General features: G+C 38.6%; 1 protein-coding gene and 1 pseudogene across 2 annotated transcripts in view; one reads left to right on the forward strand and one right to left on the reverse strand.

Moving 5' to 3' along the window:
* The window catches only part of LOC309636447 (uncharacterized protein), a 37,478-nt gene extending 22,375 nt beyond the window's left edge, over nucleotides 1-15,103 (reverse strand). Inside the window, 3 exon segments of the mRNA XM_082409595.1 lie at nucleotides 11,337-11,404; nucleotides 11,406-11,736; nucleotides 11,739-15,103. Of these exon segments, the coding sequence (XP_082265721.1) occupies nucleotides 11,337-11,404; nucleotides 11,406-11,736; nucleotides 11,739-12,267 (928 nt within the window). The 5' untranslated portion in view covers nucleotides 12,268-15,103.
* On the forward strand, nucleotides 6,372-7,366 carry LOC309667580 (acidic leucine-rich nuclear phosphoprotein 32 family member D pseudogene; annotated as a pseudogene). The gene has a single exon. The product of its transcript is annotated as an acidic leucine-rich nuclear phosphoprotein 32 family member D pseudogene (transcript).
* Nucleotides 15,104-23,959: the final 8,856 nt, after the last annotated feature.

The following is a 23,959-nucleotide window of genomic DNA, read 5'->3' on the forward strand; positions in this document are numbered from 1 at the left end:
TTTTGTACAACCAAGGTTGTAAGAAAGGTCCACACGGAATCAGGCAGGAAGGGAAGAGAAATGATCAGGTTGGGACCTGTGCCCCTGGGAAGGCACATAGAAGGGGGGATTACAAGGGCAAAGATCCTCCCTGGGGAGTGAGTGGTTGGAGCCCCATATTAGGCACGCCAGCCTGGGGGCTCTACACGAGGAAGATGAGTCCCCTTAGCTGGTTAGAAAAACAGTGGACTAATAGGAGGCCTGTAAGACACCTAGACTCTGCTAGCGAAGAGTGTGCCCACACTTGCTCACTCCTGAAACAAGGTGCAAAAAACTTGGAATTCTGGCTGTTTTCCCGTGACCACTTCAGTGCATGCCCTCCGCCTGACCCAAGCACCCACCATACCCCGCTTGCTTCACAATACAGCTCCACACTAATGCAGGGGCTACTGTGGGTGAGGGCACTGCTCAGTTGTGAGAGACTGTGCCAGCCTGGAACCAGAACAGCCGCTGAGCAGGGTGGGGGCAGCCATAACTGGGGTTTATGGAGACAGAACATCGAAAGCAGTCCAGGACTCTGATGGTGGCCGGCGCACCACAGCCTGTGCCCAGACCCATGCTGGGTGCCTGTATTTGCTTCACTTGCTCCAGCACTGCTCCCCTCTGGGAACAAGGGTGACTGTGCCGGCAGAGGTAGAACATCCACATAGAGGGAACAGTGCCAGAGGAGGCTGGACCCTCAGGGATTCTGCTCCAGCAACTTGGGACCTGACCCCATTCCCAATAGGGCAAGGTTAACCCCTGAGCAGAGGAGAAGCTCCAGCTCACACCTCGTTCTGGCTCTAGCCCCTCCATCTCCAGCCCCTCCTCCTACCAAGGAGATAGCTGCCAGCACACACTGGGGAAGGACGTGACTCAAGCTCACATCAGACCCAGCTCTTCCACCAAATCCAGTGAGCATATGCAGGCTGTATAGGGACGCGCCCACACAAGGACATCCCTTCAAGACTGGAATAGGTAACTTTCAATTAATTTCATAGAGACAGAGAAAGTTAAGCAAAATGAGAAGGCAGAGGAATTGGTTTCAATTGAAAGAACATAAGAAAACTGCAGAAAAACCAACCAATGAAACAAATAATTTACCACGTAAAGTGTTCAAAGCATTAGTAAAAAGAACACTAACTGAATTAAAGAATAGATGAGCACAGTGAGAATTTTAACAAGGAAATAGAAAATATAAAAAAGAAAAAATCAGAACAGAAAAATACAACAACTGAACTGAGAAACACACTAGCAAAAATTAGCAGCAGACTAGGTAATACAGAAGTGATCTGGAAGATAGATTAATGGCTATAATCCCCTATGCTGTACAATATATCCTTGGTGCTTATCTATTTTATACATAGTAGTTTGTATCTCTTAATCCCATATACCTAATTTACCCCTCTTCCCTTCCCTCTCCCTTTGGTAACCACTAGTTTGTTTTCTGTATGTGTGAGTCTGTTTCTGCTTTGCATATATATTCATTTGCATTATTTTTTAGATTCCAAATGTAATATGATACAGTATTTGTCTTTCTCTGTCTGTATTATTTCACTAAGCTAAATATTCTCTAGGTCCATCATGTTGATGCAAATGGCAGAATTTCATACTTTTTATGGATGAGTAATATGTATGTATGTGTGTGTATATATATATAATCCACTACTTCTTCTTTATCCATTCATCTCTTGATGGGCACTTGGGTTGCTTCCATGTCTTGCTTATTGTAAATAGTGCTGCTATGCATGTATCTTTTCAAATTATGTTTTAATTTTTTCCAGATATGTACCCAGAAGTGGACGTTCTGGATCATATGGTAGTTCTATTTTTAGTTTTTAAAGGATCCTCCATACTGTTTTCCACAGTGATTGCACCAATTCACATTCCCACCAACAGTGTACAAGCATTCCCTTTTCTCCATATCCTCTCCAACATTTTTTGTGGACTTTTTATGATGGCCATTTTGGCTGGTGTGAGGTGACACCTCTTTGTAGTTTTGATTTGAATTTCTCTAATAATTAGTGATGTGGAGCATCTTTTCATGTACCTATTGGCCATCTGTATGCCCTCTTTGGACAAAAGTCTATTTAGGTTTTCTGCCCATTTTTAAAAAAAATTTTTTGGCTGCTTTGGGTCTTAGTTGTGGTGCACAGGTTCTTCATTGCGGTGCATGGGCTTCTCTCTAGTTGTGGCGTGTGGGTTTTCTCTCTAGTTGTGGCACGTGGGCTCCAGAATGCATGGGCTCTGTAGTTTGCGGCACTTGGGCTCTCTCATTGAGACGCATGAGCTCAGTAGTTGTAGCATGCAGGCTTACTTGCCCCTGCACTGGAAGGCGGATTCTTTACCACTGGACCACCAGGGAAGTCCCTTCTGCCCACTTTTTGATTGAGTTATTTGGTTTTCTCTTTTATTGAGTTTTATGACCTGTTTGTATATTTTGGAGAGGAATCCCTTGTTGGTCGCATTATTTGCAAAAATTTTCTCCTGGTCTGTAGGTTGTCTTTTCATTGTAAAAAGTTTTAAATTTAATTAGGTCCCATTTCTTTATTTTTGTTTTTATTTCTTTTCCCTTAGGAGACTGATTCAAGGAAATATTGCTACAATTTATGTTAAAGGCTGTTCCACCTATGTTCTCTTCTAGAAATTTTATGGTTTCAGGTCTTACATTTAGGTTTTTAATTCATTTTGAGTTTATTTTTGTATATGGTATGAGGGAGTGTTCTAATCTCATTGTTTTACATGTGCTGTCCAGCTTTTCCAGCACCACTTGCTGAAGATACTGTTCTTTCTCCATTGTATATTCTTACCTACTTTGTCATCAATTAATTGAACATAAGTAGGTGGGTTTATCATGTTAGATATGTTCCCTTTTTACCCACTTTGATGAGATTTTTTTATCATGAATGGACAATCAGTTTTGTCAAATGCTTTTTTTGCATCTGTTGAGATTATCATGTGATTTTTATCTTTCCTTTTGTTAATGTGGTGTATCACATTGATTGATTTCTGTATGGTGAACTATCCATGTGACCATGGAATAAATCTAACTTGATCATGGTGTTAAGTTTTAGATTGCTCTAAAAGATATCTTTATAATTGTTATCATAACGCTGAATGATTCATAGTGTTCTAACATCCCCAAATTTAAAACTAGGCTAAGTTATTCTTAGAGGTTGGCAAGGACCAATCAGGTCAACCTCTAATTTGAGCTTAAATGCCAATCTGTAAATTGGTGGCCTGACTGCATACATGAAGGAAGGAGCATAAAACGTGTCCTTGGCTGAGTACCTGAAGACAAAGAGTCAAACCATACTTTAAAATTAAATGTTATTTTTATTTCAGTGAATTAAAATATGCCTTTATTATTATTTCTCTTGTCGTACTCTGGTCTGTTTTTTTCTAATTAAAATTATCATGTGAAGATGTAACTTCTGGATAATAAGTTGATAAAGATGAACACTGAACTAATTAAAGATGACCATATAATGATGTTTATTGTCATTGAAATGGAACAAAAACAACACATTAAGTAATAAACCTATAACCAGGATATTTGGCACCAAGTTTATATTTAAGAATGTATTACCAGGGGAGGAACTTCAAGATGGAAGAGGAGTAAGATGTGGAGATCACCTTTCTCCCTACATATACATCAAAAATACATCAACATGTGGACCAACTCGTACAGAACACCTCCTAAACGCTGGCAGAAGACCTCAGACTTCCCAAAAGGCAAGAAAATCCCTGGCCGTGAGGCTGACAGGGTCTTGGTGTTCAGGCTGGGTGTCAGGCCTGAGGCTCGGACGTGGAAGAGCCGAGTTCAGGATATTAGACTACCAGAGACCTCCTGGTCCCATGTAATATCAATAAGTGAGAGCTCTCCCAGAGATCTCCATCTCAGTGCTAAGACCCAGCACCACTCAACAGCCAGCAAACTCCAGTGCTGGACAGCCCATGCCAAACAACTAGCAAGACAGGAACACAACCCCACCCATTAGCAGAGAGGCTACCTAAAATCATAATAAGTTCACAGACACCCCAAAACACACCACCGGATGCAGTCCTGCCCACCAGAAAGACAAGATCCAGCCTCATTCACCAGAACACAGGCATGAGTCCCCTCCACCAGGAAGCCTACACAACCCACTGAACCAACCTTACCCACTGGGGGCAGACACCAAAAACAACAGGAATTACGAACCAGCAGCACACAAAAAGGAGACCCCAAACATAGTAAGTTAAGCAAAATGAGAGACAGAGAAATACATAGAAGATGAAGAAGCAAAGTAAAAAACCACCAGAACAAACAAATGAAGAGGAAATAGGCAGTCTACCTGAAAAAGAATTCAGAGTAATGATAGTAAACGAGATCCAAAATCTTGGAAATAGGATGCAGAAAATACAAGAAACATTTAACAAGGACCGAGAAGAACTAAAGAGCAAACAAACAGTGATGAACAACACAATAAATGAAATTAAAAATTCTCTAGAAAGAATCAATAGCAGAATAACTGAGGCAGAAGAATGGATGAGTGACCTGGAAGATAAAATAGTGGAAATAACTACCGCAGAGCAGAATGAAGAAAAAAGAATGAAAAGAATTGAGGACAGTCTCAGAGACCTCTGGGACAATATTAAATACACCAACATTCGAATTATAGGGGTCCCAGAAGAAGAAAAGAAAAAGAAAGGGGCTGAGAAAATATTTGAAGTGATTATAGTTGAAAACTTCCCTAATATGGGAAAGGAAATAGTCAGTCAAGTCCAGGAAGCACAGAGAGTCTCATACAGGATAAATCCAAGAAGAAACATACCAAGACACATATTAATCAAACTATCAAAAATTAAATACAAAGAAAAAAAATTAAAAGCAGCAAGGGAAAAGCAACAAATAACATACAAGGGAATCCTCATAAGGTTAACAGCTGATTTTTCAGCAGAAATTCTGAAAGCCAGAAGGGAGTGGCAGGACATATTGAAAGTGTTGAAAGGGAAAAACCTACAACCAAGATTACACTACCCAGCAAGGATCTCATTCAGGTTTGATGGAGAAATTAAAACCTTTACAGACAAGCAAAAGCTAAGAGAATTCAGCACCACCAAACCACCTTTACAACAAATGCTAAAGGAACTTCTCTAGGCAGGAAACACAAGAGAAGGAAAAGACCTACAAAAAGAAACCCAAAACAATTAAGAAAATGGTAATAGGAACATACATACTGATAATTACCTTAAATGTACATGGATTAAATGCTCCAACCAAAAGACAAAGACTGGCTGAATGGATACAAAAACAAGACCTGTATATATGCTGTCTACAAGAGACCCATTTCAGACCTAGGGACACATACAGACTGAAAGTGAGGGGATGGAAAAAGATATTCTATGCAAAACAAAGACTATTACAAGAGACAAAGAAGGACACTACATAATGATCAAGGGATCAATCCAAGAAGAAGATATAACAATTGTAAATATTTATGCACCCAACATAGGGGCACCTCAATACATAAGGAAAATACTAACAGCCATAAAAGGGGAAATCGACAGTAACACAATCATAGTAGGGGACTTTAACACCCCACTTTCACCAATGGACAGATCATCCAAAATGAAAATAAACAAGAAAACACAAGCTTTAAATGATACATTAAACAAGATGGACTTAATTGATATTTATAGGACATTCCATCCAAAAACAACAGAATACACATTCTTCTCAAGTGCACATGGAACATTCTCCAGGATAGATCATATCTTGGGTCACAAATCAAGCCTTGGTAAATTGAAGAAAATTGAAATCGTATCAAGTATCTTTTCCAACCACGACGCTATGAGACTAGATATCAATTACAGGAAAAAATCTGTAGGAAATACAAACACATGGAGGCTAAACAACACACTACTTAATAACCAAGAGATCATTGAAGAAATCAAAGAGGAAATCAAAAAATACCTAGAAACAAATGACAATGAAAACACGATGACCCAAAACCTATGGGATGCAGCAAAAGCAGTTCTAAGAGGGATGTTTATAGCTATACAAGCCTACCTTAAGAAACAAGAAACATCTCAAATAAACAACCTAACCTTACACCTAAAGCAATTAGAGAAAGAAGAACAAAAAAACCCCAAAGTTAGCAGAAGGAAAGAAATCATAAAGATCAGATCAGAAATAAATGAAGGCGGCCGCTGAGCCGAGCGGCGCCGCGCGGGGCCGAGTCGAGCCGAGCAGCCACCCGCGACGCATCGCCGGTTTAAGCGCAGTGCGGGGCCGCGGCCGGGGGCGGCAGTAGTGAGACAAGCACTGCGCTCCATCCCCCTTTTCCCTCCATGGTTTCTCTCCGCTCCCGTGAGTAACTTGGCTCCGGGGGCTCCGCTCGCCTGCCCACACGCCGCCCACCGCCTGGGACCGCGCCGGCCTCTGCTGCTAGCAGACCCCTTCTGACGGCCCTCGCTGCGCAGGCTGGGACGCCTCTCCCCCCTCCGCCCCCGCCGCGGAAAGTTAAGTTTGGAGAGGGGGGAAGAGAGAAACATGGACATGAAGAGGAGGATCCACCTGGAGCTGAGGAACCGGACCCCGGCAGCTGTTCGAGAACTTGTCCTGGACAATTGCAAATCAAATGATGGGAAAATTGAGGGCCTAACAGCTGAATCTGTGAACTTAGAGTTCCTCAGTTTAATAAATGTAGGCTTGATTTCAGTTTCAAATCTCCCCAAACTACCTAAATTGAAAAAGCTTGAGCTCAGTGACAATAGAATCTTTGGAGGTCTGGATATGTTAGCAGAAAAACTTCCAAATCTTACACATCTAAACTTAAGTGGAAATAAACTGAAAGATATCAGCACCCTGGAACCTTTGAAAAAGTTGGAATGTCTGAAAAGCCTGGATCTGTTTAACTGTGAGGTTACTAACCTGAATGACTACCGAGAGAGCGTCTTCAAGCTCCTTCCCCAGCTGACCTACCTGGATGGCTATGACCGAGAGGATCGTGAAGCCCCTGACTCAGATGCCGAGGTGGATGGTGTGGATGAAGAAGAGGACGATGAAGAAGGAGAAGATGAGGACAAGGAGGAGGATGAGGATGGTGAGGAAGAAGAGTTTGATGATGAAGAGGATGAAGATGAAGACGAAGATGTAGAAGGGGAGGAGGATGAAGATGAAGTCAGTGGGGAGGAAGAATTTGGACATGATGGAGAAGTTGATGAAGATGAAGACGATAAGGATGAAGATGAGGATGAGGATGAAGAAGAGGAAGAAAGCGGGAAAGGTGAAAAGAGGAAGAGAGAAACAGATGATGAAGGAGAAGATGATTAAGACCCCAAATAACCTGCAAAAAAAGAACTGTTCAGTATTGGTTGGACTGCTCACATGGATTTGGTAGCTGTTTAAAAAAAAAAAAAAAGTAGCTGTGATACAAACCCCAGGACACCCACCCACCCAAAGAGCCAAAGAATAGTTCCTGTGACATTCCGTCTTCCTCCATTTAGTCCCTCTTGGAAATCCACCACCAAGCTTGGGGACTTCACCCCAACAAAACTGTAAGCATTGTTAGGTTTTCGTGTAAGACTCTTGCTGTAGCGTGGATAGCTGTGATTGGTGAGTCAACGGTCCGTGGCTGCCAGTTACACTGAGATTGTAACAGCATTTTTACTTTCTGTACAACAAAGAAGCTTTGTAAATAAAATCTTAACATTTAAAAAAAAAAAAAAAGAAATAAATGAAAAAGAAATGAAGGAAATGATAGCAAAGATCAATAAAACTAAAAGCTGGTTCTTTGAGAAGATAAACAAAATTGATAAACCCCTAGCCAGACTGATCAAGAAAAAAGGGAGAAAACTCAAATCAACAGAATTAGAAATGAAAAAGGAGAAGTAACAACTGACACTGCAGAAATACAAAGAATCATGAGGGATTACTACAAGCAACTATATGCCAATAAAATGGACAACCTGGAAGAAATGGACAAATTCTTAGAAATGCACAACATTCTGAGACTGAAGCAGGAAGAAATAGAATATATGAACAGACCAATCACAAGCACTGAAATTGAAACTGTGATTAAAAATCTTCCAACAAACAAAAGCCCAGGACCACATGGCTTCACAGGTGAATTCTATCAAACATTTAGAGAAGAGCTAACACCTATCCTTCTCAAACTCTTCCAAAATATAGCAGAGGGAGGAACACTCCCAAACTCATTCTATGAGGCCACCATCACTCTGATACCAAAACCAGACAAAGATGTCCCAAAGAAAGAAAACCACAGGCCAATATCACTGATGAACATAGATGCAAAAATCCTCAACAAAATACTAGCAAACAGAATCCAACAGCACATTAAAAGGATCATACAGTATGATCAAGTGGGGTTTATCCCAGAAATGCAAGGATTCTTCAATATACACAAAACAATCAACGTGATGCACCATATTAACAAATTGAAGGAGAAAAACCATATGATCTTCTCAATAGATGCGGAGAAAGCTTTTGACAAAATTCAACACCTATTTATGATAAAAACCCTCCAGAAAGTAGGTATAGAGGGAACTTACCTGAACATAATAAAGGCCATATACGACAAACCCACAGCCAACATCGTCCTCAATGGTGAAAAACTGAAACCATTTCCACTAAGATCAGAAACAAGACAAGGTTGCCCACTCTCACCACTATTATACAACATAGTTTTGGAAGTTTTAGCCACAGCAATCAGAGAAGAAAAAGAAATAAAGGGAATCCAAATTGGAAAAGAAGAAGTAAAGCTGTCACTGTTTGCAGATGACATGGTACTATATACATAGAGAAAGATGCTATCAGAAAACTGCTAGCGCTAATCAATGAATTTGGTAAAGTAGCAGGATACAAAATTAATGCACAGAAATCTCTTGCATTCCTATACACTAATGATGAAAAATCTGAAAGTGAAATTATAAAACACTCCCATTTACCATTGCAATAAAAAGAATAAAATATCTAGTAATAAACCTACCTAAGGAGACAAAAGACCTGTATGCAGAAAATTATAAGACACTGATGAAAGAAATTAAAGATGATACAAATAGATGGAGAGATATAGCATGTTCTTGGATTGGAAGAATCAACATTGTAAAAATGACTCTACTACCCAAAGCAATCTACAGATTCAGTGCAATCCCTATCAAACTACCACTGGCATTTTTCACAGAACTAGAACAAAAAATTTCACAATTTGTATGGAAACACAAAAGACCCTGAATAGCCAAAGCAATCTTGAGAAAGAAAAATGGAGCTGGAGCAATCAGGCTCCCTGACTTCAGACTATACTACAAAGCTACAGTAATGAAGACAGTATGGTACTGGCACAGAAACAGAAATATAGATCAGTTGAACAGTATAGAAAGACCAGAGATAAACCCACGCACATATGGTCACCTTATCTTTGATAAAGGAGGCAAGAATATACAGTGGAGAAAAGACAGCCTCTTCAATAAGTGGTGCTGGGAAAACTGGACAGCTACATATAAAAGGATGAAATTAGAACACTCCCTAACACCATACACAAAAATAAACTCAAAATGGATTAAAGACCTAAATGTAAGGCCAGACACCATCAAACTCTTAGAGTAAAACATAGGCATAACACTCTATGACATAAATCACAGCAAGATCCTTTTTGACCCACCTCCTAGAGAAATGAAAATAAAAACAAAAATAAACAAATGGGACCTAATGAAACTTAAAAGCTTTTGCACAACAAAGGAAACCATAAACAAGACGAAAAAACAACCTTCAGACTGGAAGAAAATATTTGCAAATGAAGCAACTGACAAAGGATTAATCTCCACAATATACAAGCAGCTCATGCAGCTCAATATCAAAAAAACAAAAAACCCAATCCAAAAATGGGCAGAAGACCGAAATAGACATTTCTCCAATGAAGATGTACAGATTGCCAACAAACACATAAAAGGATGTTCAGCATCACTAATCATTAGAGAAATGAAAATCAAAACTACAATGAGGTATTATCTCACACCGGTCAGAATGGCCACCATCAAAAAATCTACAAACAATAAATGCTAGATAGGGTGTGGAGAAAAGGTAATCCTCTGGCACTGTTGGTGGGAATGTAAATTGATACAGCCACTATGGAGAACAGTATGGAGGTTCCTTAATAAACTAAAAATAGAATTACCATATGATCCAGCAATCCCACTACTGGGCATATACCCTGAGAAAACCATAATTCAAAAAGAAAAAAAAAAAAAGAGACACATACCACAATATTCATTGCAGTACTCTTTACAATAGCCAGGACATGGAAGCAACCTAAGTGTCCATCGACAGAGGAGTGGATAAAGAAGATGTGGCACATATATATAATGGAATATTACTCAGCCATAAAAGGAAACTAAACTGAGTTATTTCTAGTGAGGTGGATGGACCTAGACTCTGTACATTTCTGCCCAGAGTGAAGTAAGTCAGAAACAGAAAAACAAATACCATATGCTAACACATATATATGGAATCTAAAAAAAAAAAGGTTCTGAAGAACCTAGGGGCAGGACAGGAATAAAGATGCAGACATAGAGAATGGACTTGAGGACACAGGGAGGGGGTAGGGTAAGCTGGGATGAAGTGAGAGAGTGGCATGGACATATATACACTACCAAATGTAAAATAGATGGAATCAGCTGCATAGCACAGGGAGATCAGCTCGGTGCTTTGTGACCACCTAGAGGGGTGGAATAGGGATGGTGGGAGGGAGATGCAAGATGGAGGGGATATGGGGATATATGTATACATATAGCTTATTCACTTTGTTATATAGTGGAAACTAACACAACAATGGAAAGCAATTATACTCCAATAAAGATGTTAAAAAAAAAACCCAAAATGAATGTATTATCAGACACCAAAATCATTGTTTTAAATTATACTAATAAAAGTAGACTAATCCCACTTATGTTTGGACTCATTTTTCTGTCCACTCATGGATGTGTGAATTACATGTGGTTTGCATAAATGATGTTTCTTCGGGCATGTACTTAAATATACTTTGAGTGAAATGAGAGTGGGGATGATCATGTGAAATAATGAAATGTAATTAAGAAGAAATTTTATAATAAGACTTCTATGCTCAAGTTTGACACTTCTTAAGCTACTATTCCTGATATATCGTATTTGTAAGCCACTTCTGTCATAGACTTAATAAATAACTTGAGAAAGTACATTAAAAATTTACAAAATTGTTGGCCTAGCAAGTCAATATTTTCCCTAGCTTGATCTGACCTGTTTGGTACATAGTTCTTTCTATATAATTAAAATATGAATCTTATAGAAGACTTTGCCTTCCCTCTAGCCTTTTTAAAGGCAATCTTTACCTCTGTGTTCCTCAGGTGGATTCAGCATAGGAACGATTATAGCGTAGAACACAGTCGCCATTTTGTCTGTGTCCGTGGAATGGCGGGAGCTGAGCTGTAAGTACATGAAGGCACCTGTCCCATAGAAGATGGACACGGCAGTGAGGTGAGAAGCACAGGCAGAAAAGGCCTTCTGATGTCCTTCAGATGAGTGCATCCTCAGAATGGGGACAAACATAAACACGTAAGGGATCAACATGACCAGGACAGAAAAGATGATATTGAAGCCCACCAAAGCAAAAAACACCATCTCATTTCTGTTGTTGTCTGAGCATGAGAGAGCCAGGACAGGAGTACCATCACAGAAAAGTGATCAATCACATTGGATCTGCAGAAAGAGAGACTGAATATGTTCCAAGTGTGCATAGAGGCCTCCAGAAATCCAAGGACATAGGAACAAATGACCATCCATGCACACACCCTTGTTGTCATGATGTTGGTGTAATGTAGTGGTTTACATACTGCTGCATGACGGTCATAGGCCACTGAGGCCAAGAGAAATGTTTCCACAATGAGAAAGACTGTAAAAAAGAAAAACTGAGCAGCATATGCATTGTAGGAAATGACCTTGTCTCCTATGAGGAATCCGGCCATCACTTTGGGAGTGACAGCTGTGGAGTAACCAAAGTCTACCAGAGAGAGGTGACTGAGGAAGAAGAACATGGGAGTGTGGAGACGAGGGTCCAGCTGGGTCAATGTGATCACCCCCAAGTTCCCAACCAGAGTGATGAGGTAGATGAGAGTGAACACTAGAAAGAGGGGCATCTGTAGTTCTGGGGCATCAGTTATCCCAACAAAAATGAATTCAGTCACCTTTGTACTGTTCTCCATGGGGGTCATTTGTGCAGTATGTGAATGACCTGTAGCAATGAGAACAGAGGATCCGGGTAGTAACTGGGTTTAGAACTATCAGCCCCAAGGTATGCCTTCTGTCAGAATTCTCTGAATTTAAGATGAGCACAACAACAAAAGGTAATTTTTAAATATTGGGAGAAATGTAGAATGTCCTCGCTTAAAGGATTTTAAAGATAATATAATGCAATCTTCTACCCTAATAAATGACCAAATTAAAGTTCAGAGACGGAAAGTGACTTATGCATAAAATCACAGGATTTGTTACTAAATGATATATGTTGGCCTCCCAATTCAGATTTTCAAACACTGACACAGAATATGCGTGCAACAAAATAGGTTACTGTAATTGAATTCATTTCATTTCAGTTACCACTATTGTCTCAAGAGCAGCATTATATTCTACTAAAACATAGTTTAATACATCATGTTCTAGCCTTCAGTAGTCTCATAGGATAATAGGACACAGAGAATGTGTAATTCCCACAGAGTGGGATACTGTAGAAACTCCTGTACAAGGAGTAAAGACATCCAGACAATAAAGTTAAAAGTGTGCATCCAGGGCTTCCCTGGTGGCGCAGTGTTTGAGAATCTGCCTGCTAATGCAGGGCACATGGGTTCGAGCCCTGGTCTGGGAAGATCCCACATGCCGTGGAGCAACTAGGCCCGTGAGCCACAACTACTGAACCTGCGCGTCTGGAGCCTGTGCTCCGCAACAAGAGAAGCCACGATAGTGAGAGGCCCGCGCACCGCGATGAAGAGTGGCCCCCGCTTGCCGCAACTAGAGAAAGCCCTCGCACAGAAACGAAGACCCAACATAGCAATCAATCAATCAATCAATCAATCAATCAATCTTTAAAAAAAAAAAAGTGTGCATCCAGACTAAGGACATCTGGATGTAAATTCTAGCTCCACCACGTACTAGATGACCGACTTTGGGTATTGCTCAGTATCACTTGGCCATCAGTTTTCCCTTGAACTCATTATCAAACTGGAGTGATAAAGCAAACTGGCATCGTAGGCTTTTACACATTATGACTAGGACAGTTATTGTTCCATGTATTGATTAGAGGAGTGGATGTTGTAATAGAAGAATTCCAGAAAACTCTGAAATCAAACATCCAATATCTTCACTCATTCCCTTTGCTTCTGCCCCAAATTTCTTCCACCCTCATATTCCATCTATGCCTTCCTCCAATTTTTCGTACAATATTCCTCTTCTACTCAGACAGTGGCCAGTCCAGCTATACCAAGTAAGAATCCATTTACTTTCTGAGTCATCTTGCATGTTAACTAAGACGTCTGAGCCTCAGTTTCCCCATATGTAAAATAGATATAACAATATAGCCTGGCACTAAACAAGAATTCAAAAATATAGATATTCTAATAGTTAGAGATTGTGCAGGCTCTATCTAGGGATCCAAAATGTAGGTGAGGTTAAGGAAAGCTTCCATGTCAGAATGAAATCTGGGATGTTATGATTTCACTGATTTCATTTGCCTTTGCATTAATCTTATTAATCTATCAACAGATAATGATGGCTTGAACCAAGGTGGACATGAGAGAGGTAATTAGAAATTACCCAGTTCTGGAGAGATTACCCAATTCAAAAGTAGGGCTGGCTGGATTTCCTGCTATATTGAATGTAGGGCATTAGAGAAAGAGGGAACAATGATGACTCCATTTTTTGTACAGTAACAAATGAAATGGTTTAGAAGAAGCAGATGTTTGAGAAGGAACAAGAAAGACGATTTCAGATTAGTCATGCTGAGTTTTAGATTCCTTTTAGCCATCTAATTTAGAAGGGTTGCATAAACAATTGGACCGGTTGCATCAGATTTTATTAATTCAAACTGTATTGGCAATTTTCTAATGGTTTAACATTCACATATCATATTAAATACACAAAACTAAATAAGACCAATAAAGGAGAAAGTTTGGAGAAAAAAAAATCAGAGTATGATAATGTTACAAACTCAAGAACATGGAACAATACAGCATTAAGAGGAAAGTGGAAGAGAAAACTGCCACCACTGAGATGGCTGCAAGGGAAGCACTGTCCCAGGACACAGATTTCAGCTGGACCAAGTAGGTAAAGGGACCTTTCAGAGGAGAGGTTAAGTGTATATTGGGTTATGTTGACAACTGACTGTAATTCCAGAGGGCACGGTGGAATGATCACGAGTTGGGCAGGAGTGGCTGCTGGGCTTAGAAAAGGGGATATAAAGGGATGTGGACATGATTTAACAGGGGTTGAGGGCTGACCTGAGGTTCCTCAGCTTCATGGTAAGTGACACAGTGATAAAGAGAATCATGGGATTAGTCCTCAGGTCTCAAGGTAGAGGGTGACAACCAGCCTATGAGGTTGTGGGGTGGAAAGGAGGGTGAAGGTGTTGACAGAAGCCTGCAGTTTCCCACTCCCTCTTTACTCCTGCTGTTGGGGGGTAGGGAGGCATTATTATCCAGAGAAGACACCCTCTTGGTTCCTACTTACCTTAATCAATACACATCTTAGATGTCCCTAAATCTGGGGGGGAAATGTACTGAAAGCATTTCATTTTATTTTTTACCATCTTCTCAACAAAGTGAAGGAGTGAGTCTTAATCCAGCATTTTCCTACGGGGGAGAAAAAACTAGTTTCAGGAACATTCTTGTGATAAAATTAACCTACTGATAAAAATGAGAATTATAAAAGGTCTTTGAATCATGTAGTGGCCTTTTAGCAAACTTTTTGAAAAGATTTTTATGGATTAGACCACCACATATTGGGTGTTCAGGACAAAATTAAAAAGCGCACAAGCTCTGTGGTGACCTAATGGGAAGAAAATCTAAAAAAAAAAAAAAAAAAAAAATGGTGGATATATGTATACATATAACTGATTCACTTTGCTGCAAAGTAGAAACTAACACAACATTGTAAAGCAAATAAACTCCAATAAAAATCTTTTTAAAAAAGTGCACAAGACATTCTGTGCCCTCAGTACAATTCAAATTTATTCTTCAGAGAATAACATGAGTTTCAAAGCTTTCATGAAGTCTTCAAAAATTCTTCCTCTTTAGACACTGCTTTTCCATTATAACCTATAGAGCACCATTGATCACTTTGTTACTCATAATAATTTGTTTTATCTTAGTTTAAGCTTCATCCCCCATATAGAGCTTCAATACTGTATAAATAGACAAAAAACATAAATAATGAATTAAACTACGATAGCTAGAAACTACTGAGCACTTTCTATTTTCAGGGCACTATGTTACACCATGCATACTATACCTCCATTGATTTATCACCCAACCATGTGACATATTATCCTCATTTCACATATAAAGAAACTGAAGCTTACTGACAAGGAGTTACACCCTGAAGTCCATAAAACTAGCAAGTAACAGAGCTGGTATTTGAAGCCATGCCATTTTGAATCAAAGCCTGAGTTCTTGAACACTAAGCAACATTCCCTTAATATTTTATATATAATCTAAACTCTCTACCACAGCTCTGGGCAAAAAAAGTTACTCATTATATTGGCCTCTTCATGAATGACTATTTTATTGAGTCCATCATTCAGAAGCAATATGGGGAAATAAGTTTGATCTTTGGAATCAAACATAGGATTAGCTAGTGGGAATTTGGCTAATACACTATCTCTCTGAATCCAAGCTGAGTGACAAGAACTGTATCCACACATGTTTACAATCAAATTCCTCTCCCCTCTCTCCAAAAGAAGAAGAAAAAATACTTCTACAGTTACATAAGTTTTGAGTAACACCAATTAATAAACCACATAAAGTGCTGGAATTTGTGCAGTAATTCATCCGACATTCATTCTCTCTCCAAGTACTAAGTAAGTGCTCACAGTATATCGGGTTGTGTGCTTTTCTAAGGTCTACAATAATATAAAAAACATAATCCCTGTTCAGGAAGTGTAGAAGATCAAGGGAGATATATAAAATGATCATTGTTGTAGGATATTCTTATTCTTTACTCCCAAGCAGAGAGCAGTATTTTTGTCCCTCAAGCCAGTGTGATGGTAGAATGGTCTCATTTACACTATAGTTCACCAGTCAGTACATCTAACAGTTAATCATTCTGGGTGCCTAATGCCAGCAAAGCTTCAGAATAATAACTGGAGTCCAGGTCCCCTCATTCCCATAAATTGTTCCTTCTGGTGTGATTTTTACACCTCTTCTTTCAGTGCATTTTTATAATTGGTCCATTAGCCTGGGTCCCCCTCATTTATCTCTCTCTATTCCTACTCTTTTTCAATAATGTTGTTATGTGCTCTCCAGATTATAAGAAAATTTCAAATTGAGATCCAATTTGATACTCTCAAAGACCTTGGGATTAGCCGATGTAGCTAATGTTACCATACTCCAAAAGAGGAAACTAAAAGTGAGAAAGGTTTAACAATTTGTCCAAGTTCTACAAGTTCATGCATGTCAAAGCAGGGACTCAAGACCCTCTTGTTCCTTTTATTTTTTTATAAGATAAATACATATTCTCCTTAAGAATTTCCATGGTGTTTGTGATACAGTCTCTTGTTAAAAACCACAGACACATAGTAACATTCAAGATGTTCAGTATTCAGTTATGAATAAATCAAGGGGGAAATGGGTGCCTTGATGTATTTTCCTGGTTACCTCTGTCCCTGAAAATTTATACAGATTGTAGATTTGATCAGAGGCTTACCTGGCTCCCTGAACAATAAACAGGCAAATTCAGCGCTTTCACATGAGTCTCAAAACAGAAATTCAGTCCGTAAAAGATAAGAAACATTCTACTGAGATGTTCTTAGTGTTTGATCAAAGGGAAAAGTTCTCCAAGGCAAGGAGAGATTGAGAAAAAAAATACTTAATGCCAGGGAAGTAGCTAACATGAATTGCATGGTAAGAGCTGCTGATCTCCCTTCTCAGATAAGTCACTAAATTGCTTTAAGTCACTGTATCTTCATCTATAAAATGGAAGTATTAGAAAGGTAGCCCCAAACAACATCCTCCCTAAAAGACTACTGCTGTCATGAGAAAGTAAGAGAATCCCTGCAATGTCCTGAAAAAGGGCCATAATCATAATCACAATCAAAGTCATGATTATTTGCAAGTATTTGCCATGGTCATTAGTGCAGGCTCTCAGTAAATCTCTCAGTAAATTGGGAGAAGGCCATCGTAGATAACAGACACCATTGCCAATCAGTTGAATGAATGAATGGTCAAGGGGCTCTGGTATTTGGTCTGTTACCTGTAATATAAGGCCCAATGGAGTCATATGGGAACTTGAAGAGTGAAAGAGTTACACACCCATGGAACTCCCAGGGAACAAAGCCCCCATGAGAGGAAAAACAGGTCCTTATCTCACACTACTGGAGAACAAGCGATGAATGTGTCTATAGGAATCCAGCTCTGCTTGTTGAGGGAGACCATGAGTGTATTAACATAACTTGTATTTATTCTCTTTGATAATGTTAAAATCAAGTTATATCATTACCTCTAGGGCCCCATATTGACATAAACACGGGGGGATAGGGACAGAGGGTTGTCTTTAAGTCAAATGGATTATAGAAATTATTGCATCCCTTAATTCATTTGAAATATTTGTATCATTGATAAGAATTATTCATTCATTCCACTACTTATTGATCCCAAATGAGTTTAGCCATAGTCCTGGCCCTGGGTGTATATATCCATGCAAAACAAACATGGTTCTTAGTCTCATGTGCTTAAGTTTATACTGGAGAAGACAAAAATGAAACAAACTCACAAATAAGGATATAAAATTAAAAATAGAACAAGCTGCCCATATGAGAGTGAACAGTCAAAATCTACTTTGAATTGATTGGTCAGAATGCTTTTCTCAGGAGAATTAACACCTCAGCCGATACATAAAGGATGAATAGAGGTAGCATAGGAAAAATTGTCCCAAACGACATGAAGAGTTATGGTAAGGCCTCAAGTGGTCAAAGAAGTTTGTAGAATCTAAAGAAGCCAGAGGGACTGCAGCAGAGTTAGCAAGACCTGTTCCTTGGAACTTTGTTTTCAGTGTCCTTTCCAGAACAAAATCTGTAAACAAACAAAAATGCTCACCCCAAACACTGAAATTATCAGGAGGAATGACTGGTATGGTTCATAGGACCAGCATGGACAACTGGTAAGAATAACGCAAATCTCGTCCTGCCTAAAGCAAAAACCATTGGGATTGGCGTTTAGCGTCAGACTGGAGTACATTTCATTCCAACTGATCTGGGAACCTGCATTATTGTAAGCCGAGCGATAACCTATTTCTCAAGGCGAATCCATCATACCTAAAAAGTATTCCTTACAGCCTATGAGTTTTAAAAGCCCCAGTGCAGTAATTCCTAGGATTTACTTTGTGATTTTTGAGTAATTAATGTCTACTATATCGAGGCATGACTGAATGGAATTCTCACACCAAGGTATTCAGACTCTGCATATATCATCAATCACCATCTTATACTATTAATGTTTTGAGGTTTTTTTTTTTTTTTTTGCCTGTCCTGGTAGAAACAGCTGCTGCTCTTATTACTGGAAATGCATGAGAATCTTTCTTTCCTCTAAGCTCATGCTTTTACCAGTATCTATTTAGCATGAGAGATATGCAGACAGACACATCGAGATTTAAATACCAGACTCTCCATTTTGTACTTATGAAACCTTTAGCAAGCACTTGAAGTAAGATTGGCATGATGGTACTGTAGACATCATCACATCATAATATAGTTGGAAGGAGATTATATGTATATATATATATTATATATATATATATATATATATATATGATAGATAGATAGATAGATATATCATATATATATGATGTAGCCACTATGCCTAAAGTGATAATCACTCAAAAATTTTATTATGATTGTTGTTATTCTTTTATTAGCTCACAAACATTCCTTGAGAACACGTGTATTAAACCCTTTTTACCCAAGAAATACAGACGCTTAACTTAAATTGGAATACAAAACATGCACACAAATTATTATGCTACAAATAATAAATGATGATTATGGTCAATGAAGTACAGGTCAGTTACTATTAGCATTTACAATGACTCTGATGTTAATTTCACTAATAGTATACTGTATATATATAGTATAATATATAGATTTATATGTTACACATATAACATATGTAGTATAACATACGGCTGCTAAACATGTTATATGCCAGGCACTATCTAATATAGTACTCATAAAAAACCCTGTGTAGACGTTATTACTATTCTCTTTTAAAAATGTAAAAAAAACATACTTGGAGAAAATAAGGAACTGCAAAGGACACACAGCAGGTATGTGTGAGAATTCAGGCTACAGAAATCCTAAGCATTACATTTAAGTTCTATGCTACGGTGCTAAGAAGGGTGTTACATACACAGTACAGAAGACCTGGTTTATGGTGGAAAGTAGATCACAATAAGGCTGCCTGTCTCAAAAAGTGCTCCACAGAATTCTACTTCCTCAAGATGGTAATATTTATTCAAATATTTGTGATACGTTGCACAACCCTTTCATGGAGATTTACTTATATGTGATTTCAAAGTTAAATTCATATTTGACAAATCCAGTGTTTCCTCAACTATATTTAATCCTGGACCTACTTTTTTAAGGAACCCCTACTAACTTTTTACAAAAAGGAGTGTGAGAAAAAAAAGTAGTAAAGTCATTCAAACAACTGGCTTGTTCCTCACATCTGGAATCATATCTTAATTTAATGGAAGTCAAAAAGCAAATCTTAAAAGCAGCCAGAGGAAAAAAAGAAACATTATTTTCAAACGTGCAAAAGTGAGACTGACAGCAAATTTCTCAAAATAAATAATAAATTCAGAATGGAGTGGAGTGATGTCTTTAAAAGTACTAAGGATAAGTAACTCACAATCTAGAATTTTATAATCAGATATCCTATTTTTCAAAAATGAAACAAAATGATAATCTTTTCAGACAACAGATTAAGGGATCCAGTTGCCCACAAACCTGTACTGAAAGAACTACTAAAGGAGGTTCTTTGAACAACAACAACAAAAAGATCCAAAATGAAAATACAGGAAATTAGAATAAGCTCTGGAAACACTAATATGTGAGTAATACAAATAAATTTACTAACTTTAAAAAATAATGTTAAAAAAATCTTCTAAAGTTTTAATTAAATTTAAAGTTAAAATAAATGACAATAGGGCTTCCCTGGTGGCGCAGTGGTTGAGAATCCGCCTGCCGGTGCAGGGGACACGGGTTCGAGCCCTGGTCTGGGAGGATCCCACATGCCGCGGAGCAACTGGGCCTGTGAGCCACAATTGCTGAGCCTGTGCGCCTGGAGCCTGTGCTCCGCAACAAGAGAGGCCACGATAATGAGGGGCCTGCGCACCGCGATGAAGAGTGGCCCCCACTTGCCGCAACTAGAGAAAGCCCTCGCACAGAAACGAAGACCCAACACAGCCATAAATAAATTAAAAAATTTAAAAAAAAATGACAATAAAAGCAAAAAGGGGTGAGAGGCAATCAGAATCAAAATGTTATACTGTTCCTTCCTAGCGAGGGAAAAATTAAAATATTAAGGTACAACTTAATAAGTGAAGGATGAAAGTTGCAATAATAGGGGACAAAAAAAGCAAAAGTAGTTAATTACTGAATCTGAGATAACCTTATTCCAAAAGGAAGGAAAAAAATGAAACAAAGAACAGGTGGGCTGAATAGAAAACAAGAGGCAGATTGAAACCCAACTGTATCAGTTTTTACTTTGAGTGTTAAAGTTCAACAATTTCATGCCCAAATTTCAAGGCCCAAAATTCTCAGAAAGATAAAAGCTTTTTGAACTGAAATATATTGAACTGAATATATGTATTTGGGTATCAAAAATGTGACAATATAAAACACTTGTTTTCTAATTATTAAAAAAAAAAAGACTAGATGGCTTCTGCTACCCTTTAAGTTACGCTAACATCAACATTTCCTAAAGCTGCCCAAAGATGTAATCCCAATTCCTTTTCTACTAATTTTCCCTCTTCTGGTTACATCACCATAACCACCAACATCCTTACAAGATGAAGTCCGATGATAACTTAATAGAAGAAGCAGGTTAGGGCTTCCCCTTGGCACTGAGATCTAAATTATCTCTGTTTTTGCGGTATAATTGGCAGATAACAATATGTTAGTTTCAGGTGTACAACACAATGACTTGATATTTGTATATATTACAAAATGATCACCACGATAAATCTAGTTAACATCCATTCCCATACATAGTTACAAAGTTTTTTCTTGTGATGAGGACTTTTAAGATCTACTCTCTTAGCAACTTTCAAATATGCAATACAGGATTATTAACTGTAGTCACCAGCTGTACATTACACCCCCATGATATTCATTGTATAACTGTAAGTTTGTACCTTCTGAATTACCTTATCTCATCCGTTTGAATACAGCTTTTTGACCATGAGCGGATTCCTTGGCACTACATGTCAAACCTCAAAAGTCCTAAATACTAGATTTCTCGTTTCAGAGGGGAACAAAATGAATTCCTTCACTTCGCTTAGTCTCACTTTCTACAACTTTTTAGTGGAATTACTAATAACCACCCTTGATGTTTTACAGAGTGCTTTGAGGATGAAATAAGACAAAGGGTGTGAAATCCTTAGTAAATCACTCAGTCTAGATAAAAGATTCCTCTCGTTATCAGAGGGCTATCCAAGGTCATTCTGACTAATGTATCACAGCAATGTCACTGTGAAGGAAACGGCCTCCAGCAGTTAGACCCTGAGGACTCCCTTGTAATAAAATAAAATCAAGTGAACAAGGTTGCGCTTGGCACAGGTTGTTCTCACTATAGTGAGTCTGAATAAAGCCAGATTGGGATTTAAGGGTCCAGTGACTGATGTCCTGAAGGGGATTATTCTGACATGAAGCTCTCAGGGAACTTGTTCTCCTGTGATCCATCCACAGCTCCATGCCTCAGGTACTGAATATTTTAATTAAAATCTTGCCTGTAGGGACCAAGTACTTAGGGAACTTGCTAAGCAGTCATGGGTGTATGAGTTGTTATTTCTTCTCCAGTATACCCATCTGTTCTCAAAAATACAGAAAAAGAGGCTATTAACATTCTTAGAAGCAGCTGATATGGACGTCAAAGCAGGAAATGAAACACAGGCTGGGGTATCCAAACAGTCACAAAGGCCTCAGACAACATTACTTCCATAAGTCATGTGGGATGTTTTTCTTTTTTTCCCTTTGGAAGTAAATAGCCTCCTGTGTCTATTGTGCCCCTTGACTTCTGAAGCCATAGCCTGAATGGGACTAAAATCCAGCAAATGGCTGGTACTCCGACTTTATTCTCTTCCAACACTAATCTTTGTTTCATTTTATGAATCTTGAGATGAAATTTTTATTTCTTGGCTTTCTTACAATTAGATATGGGTTGTATGGTTTTGGAAGTGATTTATTTCTAAGTGGTAGAGACCTAGGCTTCTTGCATTTGTAATACTGACATTAGCCCAAGTAACTCCAAAGGTTTCTGTGGGTTGGAGGAGAGAGTGCGGATATAAAGAATGAGGAATACATATATATTTTTAAATTTTAGAAGCCACAGCTTAAACTACCATGATAAACTACCTTCTGATTAAATAAGGTAATGCATGTCACAGCAAGCATTCAATATATAAAAATAATTACTATTATTTGTCTAAGTACTACTTTGGGGCATGCCACTCTATTCTTCATGCTTGACTACACTTGAGTGTTTCTATCTTGTGTCAGAATTTATTTCAGTCCTTGCAGGGTTTTTTTTTTTTTCCATCTCTGCTGTTATAAAGGCCCAAAATTCTCTTAGGGAACAAGATTTTTCAATTCCGCAGGAGATATAGCATTTCTCCAGTATGCTCTGCAAAGTTCAAGCCTCTAGTTTGGGGCCTTTTTCCTCTGTGCATATGCATTCATCAAATTCTGAAAGGAGGTTCATGAACCAACAAAAGGCTAAGAACCACAGCTCAAACTATTATGACTGAAGCACAGCTGCTCTATTTATGAGGAGCTGGGGTTTGGTGCTTTTCTCCCTAGTCCTAGTTTTGTATGTCCAATGTCAGATAACACCTAGATTTTCTTTTTGTCAAAGCCCCGTGGAACGCTGGTATCATTCCATAAACCCTAAAAATAATTCTGTGTTGTCAAAATTCTTAAAGTTTGGAAACAATGCTTAAAACACCCCCATCCTAGAGATTCAAATGCTCACTAGCCTGTTAAAAATGCTGAGAAGTACTGCAGTAAAGAAAGCTGTTTAAATTACCTCCTCGTGGAAATGCTTTTTCCTGTGTAAACCTATTAACTCCCCGACAGCATTAGTATCTGGAGAAAAAAAATTCCCTATTAGACAGAAGTGTGCAATCCATGAAATTCATACAAAGTGTACCCCAGGAGCAACGCATTTCAGAGTTATACTCTTTGAACATTTCATGTCAACTTTCAGAAGGACTGTATGTAATTTGCCATGTATAATTCATGATTCTCTCTCATTATGCTGAGCATTTTGTAAGGACTCATTTTTTGGTCATGCTTACCTTTCAAATACCATCCAAATGTCTGAAATGTTTTAGTTATCAATAAACGCTTCATGAATAAATGAATAACTCAGAACATTTTGTTTGTTTCATTGATGGGGAATTGAGTAACCAACTGTTCCAATTTTC

The sequence above is a fragment of the Balaenoptera physalus genome, assembly GCF_965194825.1.
Source record: "Balaenoptera physalus genome assembly, chromosome: 10".
Lineage (NCBI taxonomy): Eukaryota > Metazoa > Chordata > Mammalia > Artiodactyla > Balaenopteridae > Balaenoptera > Balaenoptera physalus.